The sequence below is a fragment of the Salmo salar genome, chromosome ssa12, assembly GCF_905237065.1.
Source record: "Salmo salar chromosome ssa12, Ssal_v3.1, whole genome shotgun sequence".
NCBI classification, from domain to species: domain Eukaryota; kingdom Metazoa; phylum Chordata; class Actinopteri; order Salmoniformes; family Salmonidae; genus Salmo; species Salmo salar.
This window is the reverse complement of record NC_059453.1, coordinates 91792100-91819438: the sequence shown is the minus strand read 5'-3', so window position 1 is coordinate 91819438 and position 27339 is coordinate 91792100. Positions and strand designations below refer to the sequence as shown.

General features: G+C 43.5%; 1 protein-coding gene across 1 annotated transcript in view; it reads right to left on the bottom strand.

The window, feature by feature from the left end:
* The window catches only part of LOC106566150 (kinesin heavy chain), a 130141-nt gene that overhangs the window by 12451 nt on the left and 90351 nt on the right, over positions 1-27339 (bottom strand). The window contains exons 12-22 of the mRNA XM_045691941.1: positions 25908-26132; positions 25619-25687; positions 19497-19703; positions 17920-18066; positions 9159-9347; positions 8650-8767; positions 7409-7473; positions 7194-7303; positions 3799-3900; positions 435-495; positions 27-98 (exon numbers count right to left, since the gene is read on the bottom strand). Of these exons, the coding sequence (XP_045547897.1) occupies positions 27-98; positions 435-495; positions 3799-3900; positions 7194-7303; positions 7409-7473; positions 8650-8767; positions 9159-9347; positions 17920-18066; positions 19497-19703; positions 25619-25687; positions 25908-26132 (1365 nt within the window). The remainder of the gene's footprint in view (positions 1-26; positions 99-434; positions 496-3798; positions 3901-7193; positions 7304-7408; positions 7474-8649; positions 8768-9158; positions 9348-17919; positions 18067-19496; positions 19704-25618; positions 25688-25907; positions 26133-27339) is intronic.

The following is a 27339-nucleotide window of genomic DNA, read 5'->3' as shown; positions in this document are numbered from 1 at the left end:
TTCCTTTTTCTCCTTTATTCACTCACTCTTTTGACTCGAATAGTGAGGTCTTGAACAAAAAGCTTCCGCAAGTTGTGGAGAGTCTGTAGTTCACGAGCCTGTCAACAGAGAGAAAGAGAAAGACAGGGAGGGAGGGAGGCAGGGAGGGACAGAGGAAGAGAGAAAAGCAAGACAGGTGGGCACAAAGAGAGAGAGAGAGAGAGAGAGAGAGAGAGACGGAGAGAGAGAGAGAAAGTGAGAGAAATTGACGGAGAGGTACATTAATGGGTCGTGGTCAAATTATCCTACAGTGGATTCAACTGAATGTCAGAGAGAGATTGTGGAAGAGACCGAGAGAGAAAGAGATGGTGGAAGAGACAGAGAGAGCGAGAGAGAGAGAGAGCGAGAGAGAGAGAGAGAGAGAGATTGAAAGAGGGAGAGACAGATAGACTTACGACAGTCTCCTCCAGCCCTTTAAGGTCTTGCTTAGACTGCTCGTGGCGTTCATGAAGAAATCTGGGGATACAGAGTTAAAGAACAAAAACATAAATGTATAAAACAGATTCAGTACCACTTGACATTAATAAATGCATTGATGCTGTGCTTAGATGTAATGTAATTCATTAGGCTGCTACACACATTTATTTGTATAGTTTGTTTAGCCCAGAGGATGTTCAGTGTGTGTGTGTGTGTGTGTGTGTGTGTGTGTGTGTGTGTGTGTGTGTGTGTGTGTGTGTGTGTGTGTGTGTGTGTGTGTGTGTGTGTGTGTGTGTGTGTGTGTGTGTGTGTGTGAGCATGAGTGCGATTATGAGTTTGTCCGTTTTACTCAGCTTGCAGTTAGATAGAGCCACATGTATTACAGCAGTAGGTAACATAACATTGTATTGCAGTAGCAGCAGTAGGTAACATAACATTGTATTGCTGTAGTAGCATCAGCAGTCGTATGTTCCAAGATCAAAATAATAATCAAAATAATAATATTATGGGGGAATACTACTACTACTACTACTACTACTACTACTACTAATAATACTAATAATAATAATAATAATAATAATAATAATAATAATAATAATGGGGGAATAATATTAATAATCATAATAATAATATGGGGGCATATTAATAATAATAATAATAATAATATGGAGGAATAATAATAATAATAAAAAAATAAAACCTATTAATAATAATATGGGGGAATAATAATAATATTAATAATAATAATAATAATAATAATAATAATATGGGGGAATAATATTAATAATAATAATAATAATAATAATAATAATAATATGGGGGAATAATATTAATAGAATAATAATAATAATAATAATAATAATAATATGAGGGAATAATAATAATTATATACTGGAATAATAATAATAATAATAATAATAATAATAATATGGTGGAATAATAATAATAATAATTATATGGTGGAATAATAATAATAATAATAATATGGTGGAATAATGATACTAATTATATGGTGTAATAATGATACTTATTATATGGTGTAATAATAATACTAATTATATGGTGTAATAATAATACTAATTATATGGTGGAATAATGATGATATGAAATAATAATAATAATAATAATAATAATAATAACAATAATATGGAGGAATAATAAAACGAATAATATGGTGGAATAATAATAATAATATGGTGGAATAATAATATGGTGGATTAATAATATGGTAGAATAATAATATGGTAGAATAATAACACGGTGGTGGAATAATAACATGGTGGAAAAATAATATGGTGGAATAATAATATAGTGGAATACTAACAAGGTGGAATAATAATATGGTAGATCAATAATATGGTGGATTAATAATATGGTAGATTAATAATATGGTAGAATAATAACATGGTAGAATAATAACATGGTAGAATAATAACATGGTGGAATAATAATATGGTAGATCAATAATATGGTAGATTAATAATATGGTGGATGCTCTGCAAACATCCAAAGTTTAAGAGGGTTTGACTTGAGAGGCGTTTTCACAATGAAGGAGCCATTGCTCCCAGCTAATCGTCTGCAACAAGCTAAGTGATGTGTGCCACCTTGCCAACAGCCAGTGAAATTGCAGGGCGCCAAATTCAAACAACAGAAATCTCAGAATTACAATTCCTCAAACATATAAGTGTTATACACCATTTTAAAGATAAACTTCTCATTAATCCAGCCACAGTGTCCGATTTCTAAAAGGCTTTACGGTGAAATCACACCATGCGATTATGTTAGGTCAGCGCCTAGCCACAAAAACCATACAGCCATTTTCCAAAGAAGGAGAGGTGTCACAAAAATCAGAAATAGCGTTAAAATAAATCATTTACCTTTGATGATCTTCATCTGATGGCACTCCCAGGTCTCCATGTTAGACAATAAATGTTTGTTTTGTTCGATAAAGTTCATCTTTATGTCCAAATACCTCCTCTCCGCTTTTCATCCAAACTTCCCAATGCTGCCCCCTATACCAATGAAGTTAAGGGTGAAGGGTAGTGACTAGGAAGCGGTTTGGGACTCCGGCTGTTGTGGTGCTCTGACTCATGAGACGGTGTATGTGCGAGTGTGTGTGTGTGTGTGTGTGTGTGTGTGTGTGTGTGTGTGTGTGTGTGTGTGTGTGTGTGTGTGTGTGTGTGTGTGTGTGTGTGTGTGTGTGTGTGTGTGTGTGTGTGTGTGTGTGTGTTGTGGCAGATGGCAGGGAGAGGTGAGGGGAGTGGTGATTGAAGGGAGATATCTTGCAGCCCGCTGGCTACACCCCCGAGCCTTATAAGGAGTTCCGTCCCCAACGAGGCGAGGCTGTGGATCATAAAGCCATGGAGTGCTTGGGGATAATAGAGGAAGCGAGCTGCACAAACAGGGAGAGGACTGAGAGGGAAACCTGTGTTATGGAGAGTGTGAGAAGAGAGAGAATTATCTGTGTGATTGCCCGTTGTGACCTGGACTGTCTGATTACCCCCACTGTGTACCAAACCAGTTTGGCTGAGGACCCGAGTTTTAGGTTTACCCCCACTGTGTACCGAACCGGTTTGGCTGAGGACCCGAGTTTTAGGTTTACCCCCACTGTGTACCAAACCAGTTTGACTGAGGACCCGAGTTTTAGGTTTACCCCCACTGTGGACCGAACCAGTTTGGCTGAGGACCCGAGTTTTAGGATTATCCCCACTGTGGACCAAACCAGTTTGGCTGAGGACCCGAGTTTTAGGATTATCCCCACTGTGGACCAAACCAGTTTGGCTGAGGACCCGAGTTTTAGGTTTACCCCCACTGTGTACCAAACCAGTTTGACTGAGGACCCGAGTTTTAGGTTTACCCCCACTGTGGACCGAACCAGTTTGGCTGAGGACCCGAGTTTTAGGATTATCCCCACTGTGGACCAAACCAGTTTGGCTGAGGACCCGAGTTTTAGGATTATCCCCACTGTGGACCAAACCAGTTTGGCTGAGGACCCGAGTTTTAGGTTTACCCCCACGGTGGACCAAACCAGTTTGGCTGAGGACCCGAGTTTTAGGTTTACCCCTGGAGAACAGAACGAACAACGAGAACGGATTGTGGACTGGTTGCTGAATATCCCCCCCTTTCCCACACTGTGCAAATCTCCCTAATAAATTACACCATTTGTATTCTAGTTGTGCTTCCAGTGCATGTTTGGTTATTTAACTTGGTGACGTGTGTGTGTGTGTGTGTGTGTGTGTGTGTGTGTGTGTGTGTGTGTGTGTGTGTGTGTGTGTGTGTGTGTGTGTGTGTGTGTGTGTGTGTGTGTGTGTGTGTGTGTGTGTGTGTGTGTGTGAGACTAACGTCAGCTCTTCCAGTTGCAGGCTCTTGTGGTGCTCCTGTCTCATGAGACGGTCAAAGTCGCTCCTCAAATGCTCCAACTCCAGATGAAGACGATAGTTATGACTAGAGAGAGACAGACAACAGGGTAACTATAGAGACAGTCTGGTGTTAATAGACAACAGGGTAACTATAGAGACGGTCTGATGTTAATAGACAACAGGGTAACTATAGAGACAGACAACAGGGTAACTATAGAGACAGTCAACAGGGTAACTATAGAGACAGACAACAGGGTAACTATAGAGACAGTCAACAGGGTAACTATAGAGACAGTCAACAGGGTAACTATAGAGACAGACAACAGGGTAACTATAAAGACAGTCAACAGGGTAACTATAGAGACAGACAACAGGGTAACTATAGAGACAGACAACAGGGTAACTATAGAGACAGACAACAGGGTAACTATAGAGACAGTCTGGTGTTAATAGACAACAGGGTAACTATAGAGACAGTCTGGTGTTAATAGACAACAGGGTAACTATAGAGACAGTCTGGTGTTAATAGACAACAGGGTAACTATAGAGACAGTCAACAGGGTAACTATAGAGACAGTCTGGTGTTAATAGACAACAGGGTAACTATAGAGACGGTCTGGTGTTAATAGACAACAGGGTAACTATAGAGACAGTCTGGTGTTAATAGACAACAGGGTAACTATAGAGACGGTCTGATGTTAATAGACAACAGGGTAACTATAGAGACAGTCAACAGGGTAACGATAGAGACAGACAACAGGGTAACTATAGAGACAGTCAACAGGGTAACTATAGAGACAGACAACAGGGTAACTATAGAGACAGACAACAGGGTAACTATAGAGACAGTCTGGTGTTAATAGACAACAGGGTAACTATAGAGACAGTCTGGTGTTAATAGACAACAGGGTAACTATAGAGACAGTCTGGTGTTAATAGACAACAGGGTAACTATAGAGACCGTCAACAGGGTAACTACAGAGACAGTCTGGTGTTAATAGACAACAGGGTAACTATAGAGACGGTCTGGTGTTAATAGACAACAGGGTAACTATAGAGACAGACAACAGGGTAACTATAGAGACAGTCTGGTGTTAATAGACAACAGGGTAACTATAGAGACAGACAACAGGGTAACTATAGAGACAGTCTGGTGTTAATAGACAACAGGGTAACTATAGAGACAGACAACAGGGTAACTATAGAGACAGTCTGGTGTTAATAGACAACAGGGTAACTATAGAGACAGTCTGGTGTTAATAGACAACAGGGTAACTATAGAGACGGTCTGGTGTTAATAGACAACAGGGTAACTATAGAGACAGTCAACAGGGTAACTATAGAGACAGTCTGGTGTTAATAGACAACAGGGTAACTATAGAGACAGTCTGGTGTTAATGGACAACAGGGTAACTATAGAGACAGTCTGGTGTTAATAGACAACAGGGTAACTATAGAGACGGTCTGATGTTAATAGACAACAGGGTAACTATAGAGACAGACAACAAGGTAACTATAGAGACAGTCAACAGGGTAACTATAGAGACAGACAACAGGGTAACTATAGAGACGGTCTGATGTTAATAGACAACAGGGTAACTATAGAGACAGACAACAGGGTAACTATAGAGACAGACAACAGGGTAACTATAGAGACAGTCTGGTGTTAATAGACAACAGGGTAACTATAGAGACAGTCTGGTGTTAATAGACAACAGGGTAACTATAGAGACAGTCTGGTGTTAATAGACAACAGGGTAACTATAGAGACAGTCTGGTGTTAATAGACAACAGGGTAACTATAGAGACCGTTTTATGCCCAATGTTTGCTGCCATGTACAGATGGAGTCTACTGTATGCTGGGAGGTAGGGTAGGTAGAATTACAATGAGGGAGATGATGGGAGAGACAGAGAGTGGGAAATGAAGAGGGAGGGGGAATGAGGGAGAGAACTGCACTGCAGTACGGATTGGGACCCACTCTGCAGTACGGATTGGAACCCACACTGCAGTACGGATTGGGAACCACTCTGCAGTATGGATTGGGACCCACACTGCAGTACGGATTGGGACCCATTCTGCAGTACGGATTGGGACCCATTCTGCAGTACGGATTGGGACCCACTCTGCAGTACGGATTGGGACCCACTCTGCAGTATGGATTGGGACCCACTCTGCAGTATGGATTGGGACCCACTCTGCAGTACGGATTGGGAACCACTCTGCAGTACGGATTGGGAACCACTCTGCAGTACGGATTGGGACCCATTCTGCAGTACGGATTGGGACCCACACTGCAGTATGGATTGGGACCCACTCTGCAGTATGGATTGGGACCCACTCTGCAGTACGGATTGGGAACCACTCTGCAGTACGGATTGGGACCCACACTGCAGTATGGATGCACAGCATGACACAATATGACAAGGAGAGCAGGGTAGTGGATGGCAATGAGAGGGATGGTCCTGTCTGGCTCAGTTGGTAGAGCATGATTGTGGGTTCGATTCCCGCTGGGGCCACCCATACAAAACATTTATACATGTATAACTAACTGTAAGTTGCTTTGGATAAAAGTGTCTGATAGATGGCAGATATCATGAGGGTACTGACTCAGTGAGGTTGTCACACTCTCTTTTTGACAGCAGAGATTAATCAGACAGCAGAGATTTGGTTCTGGGTGCAAAGATTACACAAAGATGTTACAGATGCTGGTGCCAGGTGACACTGAAATATAGCATAGAATTACAACAAGAGGGAGATGAAGGGTAAGAAGAAGAGGAGAGAGAAGGAGAGGAAGGTACTGACTAAGTGAAAAGGAGAGGAGAGAGGTACTGACTCGGTGAAAGGGAGAGGAGAGAGGTACTGACTCAGTGAAAGGGAGAGGAGAGAGGGGGAGAGAGGTACTGACTCAGTGAAAGGGAGAGGAGAGAGGGGGAGAGAGGTACTGACTCAGTGAAAGGGAGATGAGCGAGGGGGAGAGAGGTACTGACTCAGTGAAAGGGAGATGAGCGAGGGGGAGAGAGGTACTGACTCAGTGAAAGGGAGAGGAGAGAGGAGAGAGAGGTACTGACTCAGTGAAAGGGAGATGAGAGAGGAGAGAGAGGTACTGACTCAGTGAAAGGGAGAGGAGAGAGGAGAGAGGTACTGACTCAGTGAAAGGGAGATGAGCGAGGGGGAGAGAGGTACTGACTCAGTGAAAGGGAGAGGAGAGAGGAACTGACTCAGTGAAAGGGAGAGGAGAGAGGAGAGAGGTACTGACTCAGTGAAAGGGAGATGAGCGAGGGGGAGAGAGGTACTGACTCAGTGAAAGGGAGAGGAGAGAGGAGAGAGAGGTACTGACTCAGTGAAAGGGAGATGAGAGAGGAGAGAGAGGTACTGACTCAGTGAGGTCGTCAATGATCTTCTGTTTCTCGTTGATGTCGTCTCGGAGATGTCCCAGCTGCTTGTGGTGCGTCTCACGGTGAGCCTCCATCTGTTGCTCTGGAGCCCTCTGAGATAGGGAGAAAGACAGGGGAAAACACACACTCACATTAACAATAAGTCTCTGTGATAAACGGGACCCCCCCCCCCGCCCCACAGGCTGTAACCAGGTTACCTTGACATCAGCAGACTCCTCAACGTCTGTCTGATTCGCTCCCTTTGTCCCCGCTGACATGCTCTCTGAAACACACACACACACACACACACACACACACACACACACACACACACACACACCCACACACACACACACACACACACACACACACACACACACACACACACACACACACACACACACACACACACACACACACACACACACACACACACACACTGCATTTTAGTGTGCGCCTACAAAGTTGGTAATTTCAACCTGAGGTAGCACAGGAGCACAGGAGCACATGCCACCTCAGATTTGTCATTTTTATAAAAAAAATTATATAAATGTTTTTTGAAGTTGGCTTTAGCTAGCCCAGATAGGTTCCCAAACTCATAACTAGATACCCAGAAGCCATTTCAGGATATCAATCAAGTTAGAGTAGCTAGCATGTCTAACTATCTTAGCTGGCATGCCAGCATTATTATTTTCTTTAAAAAATAATTAAAAAAAACAGCTAGGAGGATACAGACAGCTCAAGAGATATGCTTAAATATGCAGAAAAATAGACATATTTTTTTACATAAAAAAAAAATCATAATGAATAGATTACAGGAAGAAGCTGTTTCAGGTGTTTGAAAAATGCTAAATTCTCCAATTAATGGACGGGGGTGGGTCGAACCCTCCTCCGGACCACCCCCAGTCAGCCTCACGTACTTTGTGCCGTCTCAGATTTTTGTGGTGCATGCCACCCCTAATTTCACCTTTGCTGGTCACACTGTGCTACACTTTTGTAGTGTGAGTCATTGAGCCAGGTACCATGGGCCAGTAGTTTTACCTTGCACCTGGAGGTTAGCCAGCTCCTCACAGCTCCTCAGAGAGTCATGGTTATCCTGTTGTCAGAGTGTATAGTGTGTTTTAGGCTGTTATATCGTGTGTTTTTCTGTAAGGCTCTGGTGTGTTGTGTTGGTAGGAGCAGGAGTTTTACCTTGTGCCTGGAGTTTGGTCAGTTCTTCAATCAGAGAGTCATAGTTATCCTGTGTTGTTATAGAGCAGGGGTATTAAAACTCTGACCCTACGAGGTCCGGAGCCTGCTGGTTTTATGTTCTACCCGATAATTCATTTCACCCACCTGATGTCCCAGGTCTAATTCAGTCCCCGATTAGAGGGGAACAATGAAAAAAATGCAGTGGGACTGGCTTCGAGGTCCAGAGTTGCTTTTGAGGGTTATAGTGTATTGTACTGTATTGTTATACCTTGGGCCTGCAGTTTGTACAGTTCTTCAGTCAGAGAGTCAACGTTCTCCTCCAGCTGTCTCTTCTTCTGCTCTACGTTCTGAATGTACTCTGTCAGGGAGTGGATCTTCACCTCATGCTGCACACACACACACAATGTTAGTACCAATGTTAGTACCAATGTTGGGACCAATGTTAGTACCAATGTTGGGACCAATGTTAGTACCAATGTTGGGACCAATGGGAATCAACCGCAAAATAACTTCCACACATTTGGCATCAGTGTAAATTAGCTTTCCACTTCAAATGACTCTCCACAATAAACTGAAGTGTACACTCAGCCTTCTATACCCACTAACATTTAGTCTCTCTCTCTCTCTCTCTCTCTCTCTCTCTCTCTCTCTCTCTCTCTCTCTCTCTCTCTCTCTCTCTCTCTCTCTCCCCCCCCTTCTCTCTCTCTCTGTAAAGTATCCACTTGCCCTACCCCTTGTGCATACTAAAATGTACTATTGGTAATCATGTTCAGTCACCTGTGAGATGAGTAGTTGGCAAGAGGACAGCTCTCTTCCTGTCTCCTCCATCTTCCTATGACACTCCATCTGTAGGTTCTCTAGCTGACGGCAGCGTCTCATCATGGACTTGACCTCTGACTTAATCTTACTGATGTAGAGACGAGCTACTGTAAACTCCTCCTCGATCGCCCCCGTTATCTCCATCGGCTAGGAGGGGAGGACAGGGAAAGATGACCATTTTCATTGGTTCAATATGTTCCTGTATGTTTGCATTAGCAACATACATGGCTAGACTCTCCATGGCAATAATGACCTTTTGAATTTGAGAGACAGAGAGTGGGGACAGAGAAAAAGAGAGAGAGAGAGAGAGAGAGAGAGAGAGAGAGAGAGAGAGAGAGCTGGAGAGAGAGCATCCATCTCTCTCGCTCTCTCTCTCTCTCTCTTGCTCTCTAAATTCTAAATGCTCTCTAATGCTTTATTGGCATGGAAAACAAATGTTAACATTGCCAAAGCAAGTGTAATAGATAATTAACAAAAGTGAAATAAACATTTAAAAATGAACATTACACTCACAGAAGTTCCAAAAGAATAAAGACATTTCAAATGTTATTTATATGTCTATATACAGTGTTGTATCGATGTGCAAATAGTTAAAGTACAAAAGGGAAAATAAACAATGGTGTTTGTTCATCACTGGTTGACCTTTTCTTGTGACAACAGGTCACAAATCTTGCTGCTGTGATGGCACACTGTGGTATTTCACCCAATAGATATAGGAGTTTATCAAAATTGGGTTTGTTTTCTAATTCTTTGTGGGTCTGTGTAATCTGAGGAAATATGTGTCTCTAATATGGTCTGACATTTGGCAGGAGGTTAGGAAGTGTAGCTCAGTTTCCACCTCATTTTGTGGGCAGTTTGCACATAGCCTGTCTCCTATTGAGAGCCAGGACTGCCTTCGGCGGACATTTTCAATAGCAAGGCAATGCTCACTGAGTCTGTACATAGTCAAAGCTTTCCTTAAGTTTGAGTCAGTCACAGAGGTCAGGTATTATGCAGAATTCTGCATGCAGAGTCTCAATTTGGTGTTTGTCCCATTTTGTAAATTCTTGGTTGATGAGCAGACCCCAGACCTCCAAGCCATAAAGGGCAATGGGTTCTATAACTGATTAAAATATTTTTTGCCAGATCCTAATTGGTATGTCGAATTTTATGTTCCTTTTGATGGCATGGAAGGCCCTTCTTGCCTAGTCTCTCAGCTCGTTCACAGCTTTGTGGAAGTTACCTGTGGTGCTGATGTTTAGGTCGAGGTATGTATTGTTCTTTGTGTGCTCTAGGGCAACGGTGTCTAGATGGAATTTGTATTTGTGGTCCTGGCAACTGGACCTTTTTTGGGACACCATTATTTTTGTCTTACTGAGATTTACTGTCAGGGCCCAGGTCTGACAGAATCTGTGCAGAAGATCTAGGTGCTGCTGTAGGCCCTCCTTGGTTGGTGACAGAAGCACCAGATCAATTTGTCTCCCCTTTGGGGATTGGGGTGATCAGTCCTTGGTTCCTGTCATGGATCACTCCGGAACGTTCATCACGCACACCTGTCCTCTATTCCCACTGATTAGTATTTGTAGATAAGTGCCCTTTGGTTTCCATTGGGGGGTCGATTATTGTTACAATGTCCGTTGGTGCGTGTGAGTACCTGTGCTGTGTGTTTTGGGCTTTCGTACCCTTGTGGATTGCGCAGATGATTACGGGTCTCGTCCCGTGTGTATTTATTCGAGGTACTCCTCGCTCTTTTGTTTGGGTTTCAAACCTGTGTTTTGTTACGTGTTTGTTTGGTCTTCGTCCCTGTGCCTTTACACGGCACGCTGTAATTTGGGGCTTCATGCCAGCGTGACAGAATAATCGACCATTAAGGGAGACAGCGGGAATGGCCCGTCCGACGACGCTGCAACTGGTCCGTCCGGCGCCGCCACAACGGGTTCGTTCGACGAAATCACTTCAGCAGCCACAACTGGCCGTCCGACGCTGCCACAACTGGCCCGTCCGACGCTGCCACAACTGGCCCGTCCGACGCTGCCACAACTGGTCCGTCCGACGACGACGCAACTTCGGCAGCTGCATCACTCTTTTGTTTGGGTTTTAACCATGTGTTTTTGTGTACGTGTTTGGTCTTCGTCCTCGTGCTTTTACACGGCACGCCGTAATTTGAGGCTTAATGAAAAATCCTATTACGCATTCCTGCACTTGTCTCCCGAATCTCATCATACCAGCGTGACAGTTCCAAATATTAGGGAAGATGCCAGTGCTAAGGAAGATGTTAAAGACTTTAGCCAATTGGAATTTGTGGTCTGTATATTTTATACTTTCATTAAGGATACCATCAACACCACAGGCTTTTCTGGGTTGGAGGGTTTGTATTTTGTCCTGTAGTTCATTCAATATAATTGGAGAATCCAGTGGGGTCTGGTAGTCTTTAATAGTTTATTCAAAGATGTGTATTTGATTTGAATTGAATTGAAATTGAATTGAGAGAGAGAACAGACGAGCAGATGAGCTCCCGCATTTTTCAGCATGTTTTTACAAAAATGTTATATTTTGGCAAGGACATATACAGGATACTACCCTCCACAACATAACCTTTACTCCAAATCAAAACTCCAAACCTACAACATGATTTTGGACAAAATTACCTGGAAAGATTCCTACTTCCAAAATTATTATTTCCAAGTGATATAGCAAATGCTCTGGCAAACAAACAATGGAAACCTGAAAACACCACCTATCCTGGAACTGAGTGAATAATGTTTATTCTGAAGATACTTTTATAGCTAAGTAAAAAAATTACATTATAATTATATATATTATTTGATAAGGACTAAATGCCAAGCTTGCTAGGACAGAACAGATCTAACAGCAACTTCAATTAGCACTGAGGTGTGAAGTGAGAGATGTCAAAGCCATTGAGCCCAACAATGGCAGAAGACTTTCACAGCCTCCCCCACCCAAATGCAGAGGCCTTTGAAGTGCCCCCCCCCTCTCTGTTCAGAGGTCATTACGACACAGCACCCTCTGGATGTCAAAATGAGAAGGAACGGAAAGAGTAAAAAAATAAGCTCTTTTTGTGAAATCAAGAGATACTTTTTGCTGACTATTATAAAAATGGGAACATAAGGAACTTAATCTTCCACACAGACCATCCCCTGGCGTGGCTCAGTGCTATATTAACACAGTACCCCTCTGTTAAGAGGGGGGGGGGGTATTAGCGATGGGTGGAAACTCAGGATATTAGTCAACGAAGACTCTGAGTCAGCCAATGTCAACCTGTACAAGGCTGGAACAGTAGCGCTACAGTTTCAGTAGCCCAAACAGTTTCAAACTTTCACATAATCAAAGAGACAGCTCAGCAGGATAAGCTCTCTCTTGAGAAAGACACCCCCACCCCGAGCGTGTCAGACCAGACCTCTTCATTAACCAACCCCACAGATGAGCAACCCCAAGCGGAAAGTCAACCTCCCAGTACAGAGCACTACTCCCTCTTTGAAATGAAGTATAAAATAACCCAGCTGGAGGTAAGGTTTAAAGTGACTAGTGATCCATTTATTAAAGTGGACAGTGATTGGGTCTCAATGTAGGCAGCAGCCTCTCTGAGTTAGTGATTGCTGTTTAGCAGTCTGATGGCCTTGAGATAGAAGCTGTTTTTCAGTCTCTCGGTCCCAGTTTTGATGCACCTGTACTGACCTCGCCTTCTGGATGATAGTGGGGTGAACAGGTAGTGGCTCGGGTGGTTGTTGTCCTTGAAGGTCTTTATGGCCTTCGTGTGACATCGGGTGCTGTAGGTGTCATGGAGGGCAGGTATTTTGCCCCCGGTGATGCGTTGTGCAGACCGCAGCACCCTCTGGAGAGCCTTGTGGTTGAGGGCAGTGCAATTGCTGTACCAGGCTGTGATACAGCCCAACAGGATGCTCTCGTTTGTGCATCTGTAAAAGTTTGTCAGGGTTTTGGGTGACAAGCCAAAATTCTTCAGCCTCCTGAGGTTGAAGAGGCACTATTGCGCATTCTTCACCACACTGTCTGTGTGGGTGGACCATTTCAGTTTGTCTGTGATGTGTACGCCGAGGAACTTAAAACTTTCCACCTTCTCCACTGCTGTCCCTTCGATGTGGATGGGGGGGTGCTTCTCTGCTGTTTCCTGAAGTCCAAGATCATCTCCTTTGTTTTGTTGACGTTGAGTGCAGAGGTTGTTTTCCTGACACCACACGCCAAGTGCCCTCACCTCCTCCCTGTAGGCTGTCTCATCGTTGTTGGTAATCAAGCCCGCTACTGTTGTGTCATCTGCAAACTTGATGATTGAGTTGGAGTCGTGCATGGCCACACAGTCGTGGGTGAACAGGGAGCACAGGAAGGGGCTGAGCACGCACCCTTGTAGGGCCCCCAGTGTTGAGGGTCAGCGAAGTGGATATATTGTTTCCTATTTTCACCACCTGGGGGTGGCCCATCAGAAAGTCCAGGACCCATTTGCACAGGGTGGGGTTGAGACCCAGGGCCTCCAGCTTGATGATGAGCTTGGAGGGTACTATGGTGTTGAATGCTGAGCTGTAGTCAATGAACAGCATTCTTACATATGTATTCCTCTTGTCCAGATGGGATAGGGCAGTGTGCAGTGTGATGGCGATTGCATCGTCTGTGGATCTGTTGGGGCGGTATGCAAACTGAAGTGGGTCTAGGGTGGCCGGTAAGGTGGAGGCGATATGATCCTTGATTAGCCTCTCAAAGCACTTCATGATGACAGAAGTGAGTGCTACAGGGCAGTAGTCATTTAGTTCAGTTATGTTTGCCTTATTGTGTACTGGAACAATGGTGACCATCTTAAAGCATGTGGGGACAGCAGACTGGGATATGGAGCGAGTGTCTGAGCCGTTGAATTGCGACTCCACTTTGTCCCTGTACCAGCATTTCACTTGTTTGATTGCCTTGCAGAGAGAATAACTACACTGTTTATATTCAGACGTATTCCCAGACCTCTTTTCATGGTTAAATGCGGTGGTTCGCACTTTCAGTTTTGCGTGAATGTTGCCATCCATCCACGGTTTCTGGTTAGGGTAGGGTTTAATAGTCACAGTGGGTACAAGATCTCCAACGCTCTTCTTTATAAACTCACTCACCGAGTCAGCGGATAGATCGATGTTGTTTTCAGAGGCTGACCGGAATATCCCAGTCCACGTGATCAAAACAATCTTGAAGCGTGGATTTCGATTGGTCAAACCAGCGTTGAATGGTTCTAGTCACTGGTACATCCTGTTTGAGTTTCTGCCTATAAGACAGTAGGATCAAGATGGGGTCATGGTTGGATTTGCCGAAGGGAGGGCGGGGGAGGGCTTTGTTTGCATCGCAGAAGTTAGAGTAACAGTGATCGAGTGTATTACCCTCCCGAGTACTGCAATCAATATACTGATAGAATTTAGGTAGCCTTGGTCTCAAATTTGCTTTGTTAGAATCCCCAGCTACAATAAATGCAGCCTCAGGATATATGGTTTCCAGTTTACATAGAGTCCAGTGAAGTTCCTTGAGGGCCGTCGTGATGTCTGCATGAGGGGGAATGTACACAGCTGTGACGATAACTGACGACATTTCTCTTGGGAGGTAATATGGCCGGCATTTGATTGTAAGGAATTCTAGGTCGGGTGAGCAGAAGGACTTGAGTTCCTGTATGTTGTTATGATTACACCATGAGTCGTTAATCATGAAGCATACACCCCCGCCCTTAATTTCTCCCAGAGAGGTGTTTATCTCTGTTGGCGCGATGCATGGAGAAGCCCGGTGGCTGAACCTATTCCGACAACATATCTCGAGAGAGCCAATGTTTCCGTGAAACAGAGAATGTTACAATCTCTGATGTCTCTCTGGAAGGAAACCCATGCTCAAATTTCATCTACCTTTTTATCAAGAGACATGGGTGAGTAATATACTCATAAGCGGTGGGCGATGTGCACATCTACGGAGCCAGCTCCGTCTGCCCCTTCTGCGGCGCTGTTGTTTTGGATTGGCTTCTGCGATTAGATCCATTGTCCTGGGTGGTGGTCCAAACAGGATCCGCTTCGGGAAAGTCGTATTCCTGGTCGTAATGTTGGTAAGTTGACGTCACTCTTATATCCAAAAGACTTAAGATTTCCTGGGATAACAATCTAAGAAATAATGCATAAAAAAAACGATATACTTCCTAGGGAAGTAAGGACTCGAGGTGACCATCTCTGTCGGCGCCATTTTTCCATCAATGAATGAACTACAGGACAAAATATAAACCCTCCAACCAAAAAAGGCCTGAGGTGTTGATGGTATCCTCAATGAAATGATCAAATATACAGACCACAAATTCCAATTGGCTATACTTAAACTCTTTAACATCATGCTTAGATCTGTCATCTTTCCCAATATTTGGAACAAAGGACTGAACACCCCAATCCACAAAAGTGGAGACAAATTTGACCCCAATAACTACTGTGGGATATGCATCAACAGCAACCTTGGGAAAATCCTCTGCATTATTATTTACAGCAGACTCGTACATTTCCTCAGTGAAAACAATGTACTGAGCAAATGTCAAAATTTTACAGTACGACAAACCACATATTCACGCTACACACCCTAATTGACAAACAAACCAAAACAAAGGAAAAGCCTTCTCATGCTTTGTTGATTTCAAAAAAGCTTTTGACTCAATATGGCATGAGGGTCTGCTTGATGGAAAGTGGTGTGGAGGGAAAAACATACGACATTATAAAATCCATGTACACAAACAACAAGTGTGTGGTTAAAACTGGCAAAAAACACACAAAAAGGTCCAGTTGCCAGGACCACAAATACAAATTCCATCTAGACACCGTTGCCCTAGAGCACACAAAAAACTAAACATACCTCGGCCTAAACATCAGCACCACAGGTAACTTCCACAAAGCTGTGAACGGCCTTCTATGTCATCAAAAGGAACATCAAATTTGACATACCAATTAGGATCTGGCTAAAAATATTTGAATCGGTTATAGAACCCATTGCCCTGTATGGTTGTGAGGTCTGGGGTCCGCTCACCAACCAAGAATTTACAAAATGAGACAAACACCAAATTGAGACTCTGCATGCAGAATTCTGCAAAAATATCCTCTGTGTACAACATAAAACACCAAATAATGCATGCAGAGCAGAATTAGGCCGATACCCGCTAATGATCAAAATCCAGAAAAGAGACGTTAAATTCTACAACCACCTAAAAGGAAGCGATTCCCAAACCTTCCATAACAAAGCCATCACCTACAGAGAGATGAACTTGGAGAAGAGTCCACTAAGCAAGCTGGTCCTGGGGCTCTGTTCACAAACACAAACAGACCCCACAGAGCCAAACAAATAGGACAGCAAATCAATTAGACTCAAACAAAACATTAGAAAACAAAAAGATAATTACTTGACACATTGGAAAGAATTAACAATAAAACAGAGCAAACTAGAATGCTATTTGGCCCTAAACAGAGAGTACACAGTGGCAGAATACCTGACCACTGTGACTGAACCAAACATTAAGGAAAGATTTGACAATGTACAGACTCAGTGAGCATAGCCTTGCTATTGAGAAAGGTCGCCGTAGGCAGATCTGGCTCTCAAGAAAAGACAGGCTATGCGCACACATGCCCACAAAATGAGGTGGAAACTGAGCTGCACTTCCTAATCTCCTGCCAAATGTATGACCATATTAGAGACACATTTTTCCCTCAGATTACACAGACCCACAAAGAATTCAAAAACAAACCTAATTTTGATAAACTCCCATGTCTACTGGGTGAAATACCACAGTGCACAATCACAGCAGTAAGATTTGTGACCTGTTGCCACAAGAAAAGGGCAACCAGTGAAGAACAAACACCATTGTAAATACAACCCATATTTATGTTTATTTAATTTCCCTTTTGCACTTTAACTATTTGCACATTACAACACTGTATACAGAAATAGTATGACATTTGAAATGTCTATTCTTTTGGAACTTTTGTGAGTGTAATGTTTACTGTCAATTTTAATAGTTTATTTCACTTTTGTATATTATCTACTTCACTTGCTTTGGCAATGTAAACAGATGTTTCCCATGCCAATAAAGCCCCTTGAATTGACATTGAATTGAAATGTAATTGAGAGAGAGGGAGATAAAAGGGGAGGGATAGGTAAAACATTTGTAAAAACACATCTATTATGTTAACAGTAATTTAGCAGATGACATCACCGAAACGAAGCGCGACGGAGAATGCAAACACACCAATAACAATCTAAATATGATAACAGTGTTGTTGTTGACAGAGAACTCTGCTCTCTCTGACATCTGGTATGATGTTCCTCCGCTGACAGCCTTTGAAAACGAAACTTCAAGGTAATGTTTTTCTAACTAGAAAAAAGATGAAGTCATGAAAGGGCCTGTGTTGACAAAGAGTCTCAGGACATCTGTTTTGACTTTCAGATCATAATGAAATAGAGACATGGACAGGGGGACCTAGCCTCCACCTCCAGCCTTCTAGGAGAGCGTGTCCCAGAATACAGCTCTTCTAGATCAGCGTCATAGATCAGCAGTCCTGCTCTTTTTGAATATGGGCGTACATGCCGTAACCTTGGTGACAGAAGACGTACCAGTTTGATGTTCTTGTTGTAAAAGTAAAGTATTACATTTCAAGAATCGACGATCAAGTAGTAACAGTTAATTGAAGTCAGAAGCCATATGTTTACAGCTAAAGTAAAGTATGGTACTGACCAGTTTGATGTCCTTGTTGCCCACGATAGCGCTGAACTCAGAAAGGTCCCTCATCAGGCCGTTAAGAACCTCAGCGATGCGTTTCCTCTGATGACCGCTCACTTCCTGTAGACGACACAACTCCGCCTCGATACGCATCAGGTGTGCCTGGGGGGAGAGAAGAAGAAGAAGAAGAAGAAGAAGAAGAAGAAGAAGAAGAAGAAGAAGAAGAAGAAGAAGAAAAGGAGGAGAAGAAGAAATTATTTTTATTTTTCATTTCTCCAAAACCACCCACATACACACACCCACCAAAGGAGTAAAGGAGGGGAGGGAGGGAGCACAGAGGAAGCACAGAGGGAGCAGAGAGGGAGCACAGAGGGAGCACAGAGGGAGCAGAGAGGGAGCACAGAGGGAGCACAGACAGCTACCATAGAATGACCAATAGATATATGGATGGATGGATGGATGGATGGACGGACGGACGGATGGACGAACGAACGGATATGGATGGATGGATGGATGGATGGATGGATGGATGGATGAATGGATGAATGAAGATGGATGGATGGATGAATGAAGATGAATGAATGAATGAATGAATGAATGAATGAATGAATGAATGGACGGATGGACGAATGAACGAATGAACGAATGGACGGATGGACAGATGGACAGATGGACGGATGGACGGATGGATGGACGAATGAACGAATGAATGAATGGACGGATGGACAGATGGATGGATATGGATGGATGGATGGATGGATGGATGGATGGATGGATGGATGGATGGACGGATGGACGAATGAACGAATGGACGGATGGATAGATGGCTATGGATGGATGAATGAAGATGGATGGATGAATGAATGAATGAATGAATGAATGAATGGATGATGGATGAATGGATGGATGGACGGATGAACGAATGAACAAATGAATGGATGGACGGATGGATGGATGAATGAAAATAAATGAATGAACGAATTAATGGATGGATGATGGATGGATGGACGGATGAACGAATGAATGAATGGATGGACGGATGGATATGGATGGATGAATGAATGAATGAATGGGATGAATGGATGAATGGATGGACAGATGGATGAATGAATGAATGAACGAATGAATGAATGGACGGATGGACGGATGGATATGGATGGACGGATGGATATGGATGGATGGATGGATGGAATGAACGAATGGACGGAAGGATGGATGGATGGATGGACAGATGGATATGGATGGATGGATGGATGGATATGGATGGATGGATGGATGCATGGATGGATGGATGGATGGATGGATATGGATGGATGAACAAATGGATGGATGGCTGGCTGAATGGATGGATGGATATGGATGGATGGATGGAGGGATGGCTGGATGGATGGATGGATATGGATGGATGGATGGACGGAAGGATATGGATGGATGGACGGATGGATGGATGGACGGATGGATGGATGGATGGATATGGATAGATGGATGGATGGATGGATGGATATCGATGGATGGATGAACAGATGGATGGGTGGATGGATTTTTTTATAGATTATTTTCACAGGGAATAAAGGTATAGAGGTAAAGCCTACCATTTTCTTGGCCAGTTCCTCAGCCAGTAGTTTGTTCTGCAGACTCTTGTCCTCTACCTCCTGGCTCTTCTGATCATAGTTAACAGCCAGCTCCTCCAAAGCCTGCAGAACCTCCCTGACCTCCGCCTTGGCAACCTCACTCTCCATCTGCAGTCTGCCAAGGTCCCCAGCCACCTTCTCACTGTCTCCACGGGACGAGGCAAGGAGCTGGGAGAGAAACAGAGAAACAAACAGCCCCGTCAGACAAAACCCAGGTCCCCAGACACCTTCTCACTGTCCCCACGGGACGAGGCAAGGAGCTGTGTAAGGTTCTGTTCTGCTTTTCTTGTGTTCTTTTTCTTTGTGTTCTGGAACGTAGCCCTGTTTCTTTGTGTTCTGGAACGTAGCACTGTTTCTTTGTGTTCTGGAACGTAGCCCTGTTTCTTTGTGTTCTGGAACGTAGCACTGTTTCTTTGTGTTCTGGAACGTAGCACTGTTTCTTTGTGTTCTGGAACGTAGCCCTGTTTCTTTGTGTTCTGGAACGTAGCCCTGTTTCTTTGTGTTCTGGAACGTAGCCCTGTTTCTTTGTGTTCTAGAACGTAGCCCTGTTTCTTTGTGTTCTGGAACGTAGCCCTGTTTCTTTGTGTTCTAGAACGTAGCCCTGTTTCTTTGTGTTCTAGAACGTAGCCCTGTTTCTTTGTGTTCTGGAACGTAGCACTGTTTCTTTGTGTTCTGGAACGTAGCCCTGTTTCTTTGTGTTCTAGAACGTAGCCCTGTTTCTTTGTGTTCTGGAACGTAGCCCTGTTTCTTTGTGTTCTAGAACGTAGCCCTGTTTCTTTGTGTTCTAGAACGTAGCCCTGTTTCTTTGTGTTCTGGAACGTAGCCCTGTTTCTTTGTGTTCTGGAACGTAGCCCTGTTTCTTTGTGTTCTGGAACGTAGCCCTGTTTCTTTGTGTTCTGGAACGTAGCCCTGTTTCTTTGTGTTCTGGAACGTAGCCCTGTTTCTTTGTGTTCTGGAACGCAGCCCTGTTTCTTTGTGTTCTGGAACGTAGCCCTGTTTCTTTGCGTTCTAGAACGTAGTCCTGTTTCTTTGCGTTCTGGAACGTAGCCCTGTTTCTTTGCGTTCTAGAACGTAGCCCTGTTTCTTTGTGTTCTGGAACGTAGCCCTGTTTCTTTGTGTTCTGGAACGTAGCCCTGTTTCTTTGTGTTCTGGAACGTAGTCCTGTTTCTTTGTGTTTTGGAACGTAGCCCTGTTTCTTTGTGTTCTGGAATGTAGCCCTGCTTCTTTGTGTTCTGGAACGTAGCCCTGTTTCTTTGTGTTCTGGAACGTAGCCCTGTTTCTTTGTGTTCTAGAACGTAGCCCTGTTTCTTTGTGTTCTGGAACGGAGCCCTGTTTCTTTGTTTTCTGGAACGTAGCCCTGTTTCTTTGTGTTCTGGAACGTAGCCCTGTTTCTTTGTGTTCTAGAACGTAGCCCTGTTTCTTTGTGTTCTAGAACGTAGCCCTGTTTCTTTGTGTTCTGGAACGTAGCCCTGTTTCTTTGTGTTCTGGAACGTAGCCCTGTTTCTTTGTGTTCTGGAACGTAGCCCTGTTTCTTTGTGTTCAGGAACGTAGCCCTGTTTCTTTGTGTTCTAGAACGTAGCCCTGTTTCTTTGTTCTGGAACGTAGCCCTGTTACTTTGTGTTCTGGAACGTAGCCCTGTCTTTCATTTTTGTTTATTGATTTCACCTGTTTTCGTTTCTCACCTGGTCTCTTCAGCTCCCTGTTTAGTTCAGTGATTTCTGTTTGTATGGTTGTGAGGTATTGTTTGTTTTTTGACTGCCTACCTGTGTTTGACCATTACCTGCCTGTGACCACGATTCCTGCCTTCTGTGAAGGCTTAATAAACATCTGCCGCACACTGCGCGTGAATCTACACCTTTTTCTCCCTGAGTATTCATTACAACCTGGGAGAGTGTGGTGTGGTGAATATCATTAATGTGTTTGTTATTTTATAAAATAATGACATACCATGTTCAATTATTACGCAATTAAATTAATCATATAACAATTAATTAAGTAGTAATCTGGGGCACCACAAAGTTATTTAACGAGTTACTATCTCCCGACTAAACTCTAAAGATATAAAAAATATCTCTTACATCAGTTACAGTCAAGTCATTAATTCTTATTTACCTTATCAGTCTCATTCTGAATGTCGGATATCTGCACAAACCCTAGCATAAATTATGAATCAGCAATATACAATTTGGCTTAATTATATATTTACTAACTAACTAAATAATCACACAGAATTACATAAACACACAAACAGGATAGCTTACACATTGATTACTATGCAATGAAAAGTCCCTAGTGGACTAAACCGATATGACGGCTTGTTACACAAAATGGCAGACTCAAAAGAGAGAGAAAGGGAGAGACAAAGGAATTCCACTATCGTACAGCTGATAACTATGCTCATGGAAATGCAAATACTTTGCACATGAACGGCTGCTCAATCGAAAGAATTGCAATGTACATATTTACGTGTGTATGTCTTTGCTGTCTCTGTTGAAAATACTCGATCCATCTACGGGGAGTAATTCGATAGAAAGTCTCTTGTTGTGTAAATCTCTGGTTGTCCACCAGAGGTCACTTTGTCCTTTGTAGCTGTACCTTCTCTGTCTCGGAGTGTCTGTTAAACCGGTTCTTCCAGAGGAAGTGTTCGTTAGAATGGATCTTTCAGAGTACCACCCGGTGGTTCTCTGTAGAGTTTACTAGACTAAAGTACTTAAACAGCTGAATGTTCCTGTTTAGTCTTCTTCTTCTTCTTCTTCAGAGTTTCTAACCATTTCGTACCTTTCAGATCTAACGCTGTCTGTCACGCTGGTCTAATGTAGAGCTAGAACCATTTTCCACGCCCGTAGCAACCCGGCAATGTACTGGTCTCTAGAGATTTAAATTCCTACCATTTCAACGTGCAGCTCCATGTTTTTTCTGGTCTGGTAGAGTCTAATCATTCGTGAAGTCCGGTTCAACACCGTCCACCTGCTTGGTCTGATATGTTAATTCTTCACGAGGGGTTTTATGTATGTCTACATAATATCTGTGCTCACGTGGGCGTAGTCACTGACTGGGTAGAACTTTTATATGATTTTTTATTTACTCATTTAGAAGGCTAACATCACATTTCATCTTCTCACAAATAGTATCATATTTAATCCTATAAATTGCACAACATTTAGAAGTAAACCTGACAACTGGGAAATTTACACTTTCAGAGATACAGTTATGTTGTCTACAGTCTGTAATGACATCACCAAATCGTAATGAATTCCACAGGATTGTTCTTTAAATGGGGTGGCAGGGTAGCCTAGTGGTTAGGGTGTTGGGCTAGTAACCGAAAGGTTGCAAGTTTGAATCCCTGAGTACAAATCTGTCGTTCTGCCCCTGAACAAGGCAGTTAACCCACTGTTCCTAGGCCGTCATTGAAAATAAGAATTTGTTCTTAACTGACTTGCCTAGTTAAATAAAGGAAAATACCCACAGACCATTCCAAATGTTTGGATTACAGAAATATTGTTTCATTATCCAATCTTGGATGTCACAGTACTACAAATTCTCTCTCTGTTGTAACAAAGGGATTTTTAACTTCCATTTCTGCAGAGTGGAACAGAGAGAGTTCCTGCAGGTATTTACAACGGTCATAAAATGGCCAACTTAGAGAGAGGGAGATAGATAGAGAGAGAGAGGGAGGAAGATAGATAGATAGAGAGAGGGAGATAGAGATGGCGAGAAAAATAGAGAGAGGGAGATATATAGAAGGAGAGAGATAGAGAGAGAGAAGGAGATAGATAGAGGGAGATAGGGAGAGAGAGAGAGAGAGAGAGAGAGAGAGAGCGAGGAAGAGAGAGAGCGAGGAAGATAGAGAGAGGGAAATAGATAGAGAGAAAGAAATATAGAGGGAGAGAGAGAAAGATATATATATATATAGAGAGAGAGGTAGAGAGAGAAAGATATAGAGAGGGAGAGAGACAGAGAGAGAGGGGTAGAGATAGAAAGATATAGAGAGGGAGAGAGAGAGAGGGAGATAGAGATGGCGAGAAAAATAGAGAGAGGGAGATATATAGAAGGAGAGAGATAGAGAGAGAGAAGGAGATAGATAGAGGGAGATAGAGAGGGAGAGAGAGAGGGAGAGAGAGAGAGAGGGAGAGAGAGCGAGGAAGAGAGAGAGCGAGGAAGATAGAGAGAGGGAAATAGATAGAGAGAAAGAAATATAGAGGGAGAGAGAGAAAGATATATATATATATATAGAGAGAGAGAGGTAGAGAGAGAAAGATATAGAGAGGGAGAGAGACAGAGAGAGAGGGGTAGAGATAGAAAGATATATAGAGGGAGAGAGAGAGAGAGAGAGAGAGAGGGGGGGGGAGATAGAGACAGACCTTGGTTGGTCTGTCACCAACCAAGGAGGGCCTACAGCAGCACCTAGATCTTCTGCACATATTCTGGCAGACCTGGGCCCTGACAGTAAATCTCTGTAAGACCAAAATAATGGTGTTCCAGAAAAGGTCCAGTTCCCAGGACCAAATTCCATCTAGACACCGTTGCCTTAGAGCACACAAAGAACAATACATACCTCGGCCTAAACATCAGCACCACAGGTAACATTCACAAAGCTGTGAACGATCTGAGAGACAAGGCAAGAAGGGCCTTCTATGGCATCAAAAATAACATAGAATTCGACATATCAATTAGGATCTGTCTAAAAATACTTGAATCAGTTGCCCTTTATGGTTGTGAGGTCTGGGTTCCGCTCACCAACCAAGAAATCACAAAATGGGACAAACACCAAATTGAGACTCTGCATGCAGAATTCTGCAAAAATATCCTCCGTGTACAACGTAAAACACCAAATAATACATGCAGAGCAGAACAAGGCCGATACCCGCTAATCCAGAAAAGAGCTGTTCAATTCTACAACCACCTTAAAGGAAGCGATTCCCAAACCTTCCATAACAAAGCCATCACATTAAGAGAGATGAACTTGGAGAAGAGCCCCCTTAGCAAGCTGGTCCTGGGGCTCTGTTCACAAACCCAAACAGACCCCACAGAGCCCCAGGACAGCAACACAATTAGACCAAACAAAATCATGAAAAAAACAAAAACATTGGAAAGAATTATCAAAAAAACAGACAAACTAGAATGCTATTTGGTCCTAAACAGAGAGTACACAGTGGCAGAACACCTGACCACTGTGACTGACCAAACATTAAGGAAAGCTTTGACTATGTACAGACTCAGTGAGCATAGCCTTGCTATTGAGAAAGGTCGCCGTAGGCAGACCTGGCTCTCAAGAGAAGACAGGCTACGTGCCCACATGCCCACAATATGAGGTGGAAACTGAGCTGCACTTCCTAACGTCCTGCCCAATGTCTGACCATGTTAGAGACACATATTTCCCTCAGATTACACAGACCCACAAAGAATTTGAAAACAAACCCAATTTTGATAAACTCCCATATCTACTGGGTGAAATACCACAAGAAAAGGTCAACCAGTGAAGAACAAACACCATTGTAAATACAACACATATTTATGCTTATTTATTTTCCCTTTTGTACTTTAACCATTTGTACATCGTTACAACACTGTATATAGACGTAATATGACATTTGTAATGTCTTTATTCTTTTGGAACTTCTGTGAGTGTAATGTTTACTGTAAATTTGTATTGTTTATTTCACTTTTGTATATTATCTACTTCATTTGCTTTGGCAATGTTAACATATGTTTCCCATGCCAATAAAGCCCCTTGAATTGAATTGAATTGAGAGAGAGAGAGGGAAGGAGAGAGAGAGAGAGAGAGAGAGAGAGAGAGAGAGAGAGAGAGAGAGAGAGAGAGAGAGAGAGAGAGAGAGAGAGAGGAAGGAAGGAAGGAAGAGAGAGAGAGAGAGAGAGAACAGAGAGAGGGAGATAGAGAGGAAGGAAGGAAGAGAGAGAGAAAGATAGAGAGGGAGATATAGAGTAAGATAGATTGGGTAAAAGAGGAAATAAAGACAATGTCTTCTACTGTACCTCTTCCTCTGGAGGGATCGAGGAAGACAGAGGAAGATACTGTTGAGAGACAGAGGAAGATAGATGAGGAAATAAAGAATGTCTTCTACCTCTTCCTGGTCCAGCATCTGTTCCTTCAGCTTCTCTACCAGCTGACTCTGCTGGTTGATCTCATCGTCCTGTGTACACACACACACACACACACACACACACACACACACACACACACACACACACACACACACACACACACACAAAAAAAAACAGGTATGTTGTACAGAGGAGCCTTATGGGTCAAATTGTTCATCATGCATCTCCATCAGAGACAAACACACTCCATTTATGTTACATCAAACACAAACTTCACTAGCAAGTTTCATTGTGTGTCTGAACCCTGACCTTGTCATCCAGCTGTTTGTAGAGTTTGCGTATTTCCTCCTCGTACTTCTGTCTCTCCTCCTCTGAGATCCTAATCACTATGGAAGAGGAACTGTCTTCTCTGGGGAATCGACTCAGACTGGAAGAGGAACTGTCTTCTCTGAGGAGTCGACCCAGGCTATCTTCTCTGGGTATCAGACACTCAACCGGCACAGCCCCGGGACTCAACAGATCCAGCTCAGGAACCTCCTCACCTGGTGGGGGTCAGTGGATCATGAAGAGGGCAGACCACATTAGGGGAGATATACTGTGTGTGTGTGTGTGTGTGTGTGTGTGTGTGTGTGTGTGTGTGTGTGTGTGTGTGTGTGTGTGTGTGTGTGTGTGTGTGTGTGTGTGTGTGTGTGTGTGTGTGTGTGTGTGTGTGTGTGTGTGTGTGTGTGTGTGTGTGTGTTTAAACTCAAGTATGTGTGTGTGTGCCTTTTAGTGCAACCAGATCTCATAGTTTCCCTTAGAAATGTGACATATTATGGATGAATGTCTATTTTTGATGGATTAATTCCGCGTGGTTACAGGGTTAATTCCACGTGGCTACAGGGTTAATTCGCGTGGCTACAGGGTTAATTCCGCGTGGCTACAGGGTTAATTCCGCGTGGTTACAGGGTTAATTCCGCGTGGCTACAGGGTTAATTCCGCGTGGTTACAGGGTTAATTCCGCGTGGCTACAGGGTTAATTCCGCGTGGCTACAGGGTTAATTCCGCGTGGCTACAGGGTTAATTCCGCGTGGCTACAGGGTTAATTCCACGTGGCTACAGGGTTAATTCCGCGTGGCTACAGGGTTAATTGCGCGTGGCTACAGGGTTAATGCCTGTAGCCATTAACCCCGCGTGGCTACAGGGTTAATTCCGCGTGGCTACAGGGTTAATTCCGCGTGGTTACAGGGTTAAAACACAAACAACTCAAAGGTTAAAAGTTAAGTCATTAATTTTGAGTGGTTAAGGTTAGGACTATGGTTTGGAGAAGGCTCTGCAAACCAACAGACCTCATACCATCAAGTATCATCAAATATTCAATCTCACGGCTTGCTAGAGCGTAGCGCAGTGGTCAGAGCATCACGGGTCCCAGTGCTGGGCAACAGAGCAGTGGTCAGAGCATCACGGGTTCCAGTGCTGGACAACAGAGCAGTGGTCAGAGCATCACGGGTCCCAGTGCTGGGCAACAGAGCAGTGGTCTGAGCATCACGGGTCCCAGTGCTGGGTAACAGAGCAGTGGTCTGAGCATCACGGGTTCCAGTGCTGGGTAACAGAGCAGTGGTCAGAGCATCACGGGTCCCAGTGCTGGGTAACAGAGCAGTGGTCTGAGCATCACGGGTCCCAGTGCTGGGTAACAGAGCAGTGGTCTGAGCATCACGGGTTCCAGTGCTGGGTAACAGAGCAGTGGTCAGAGCATCACGGG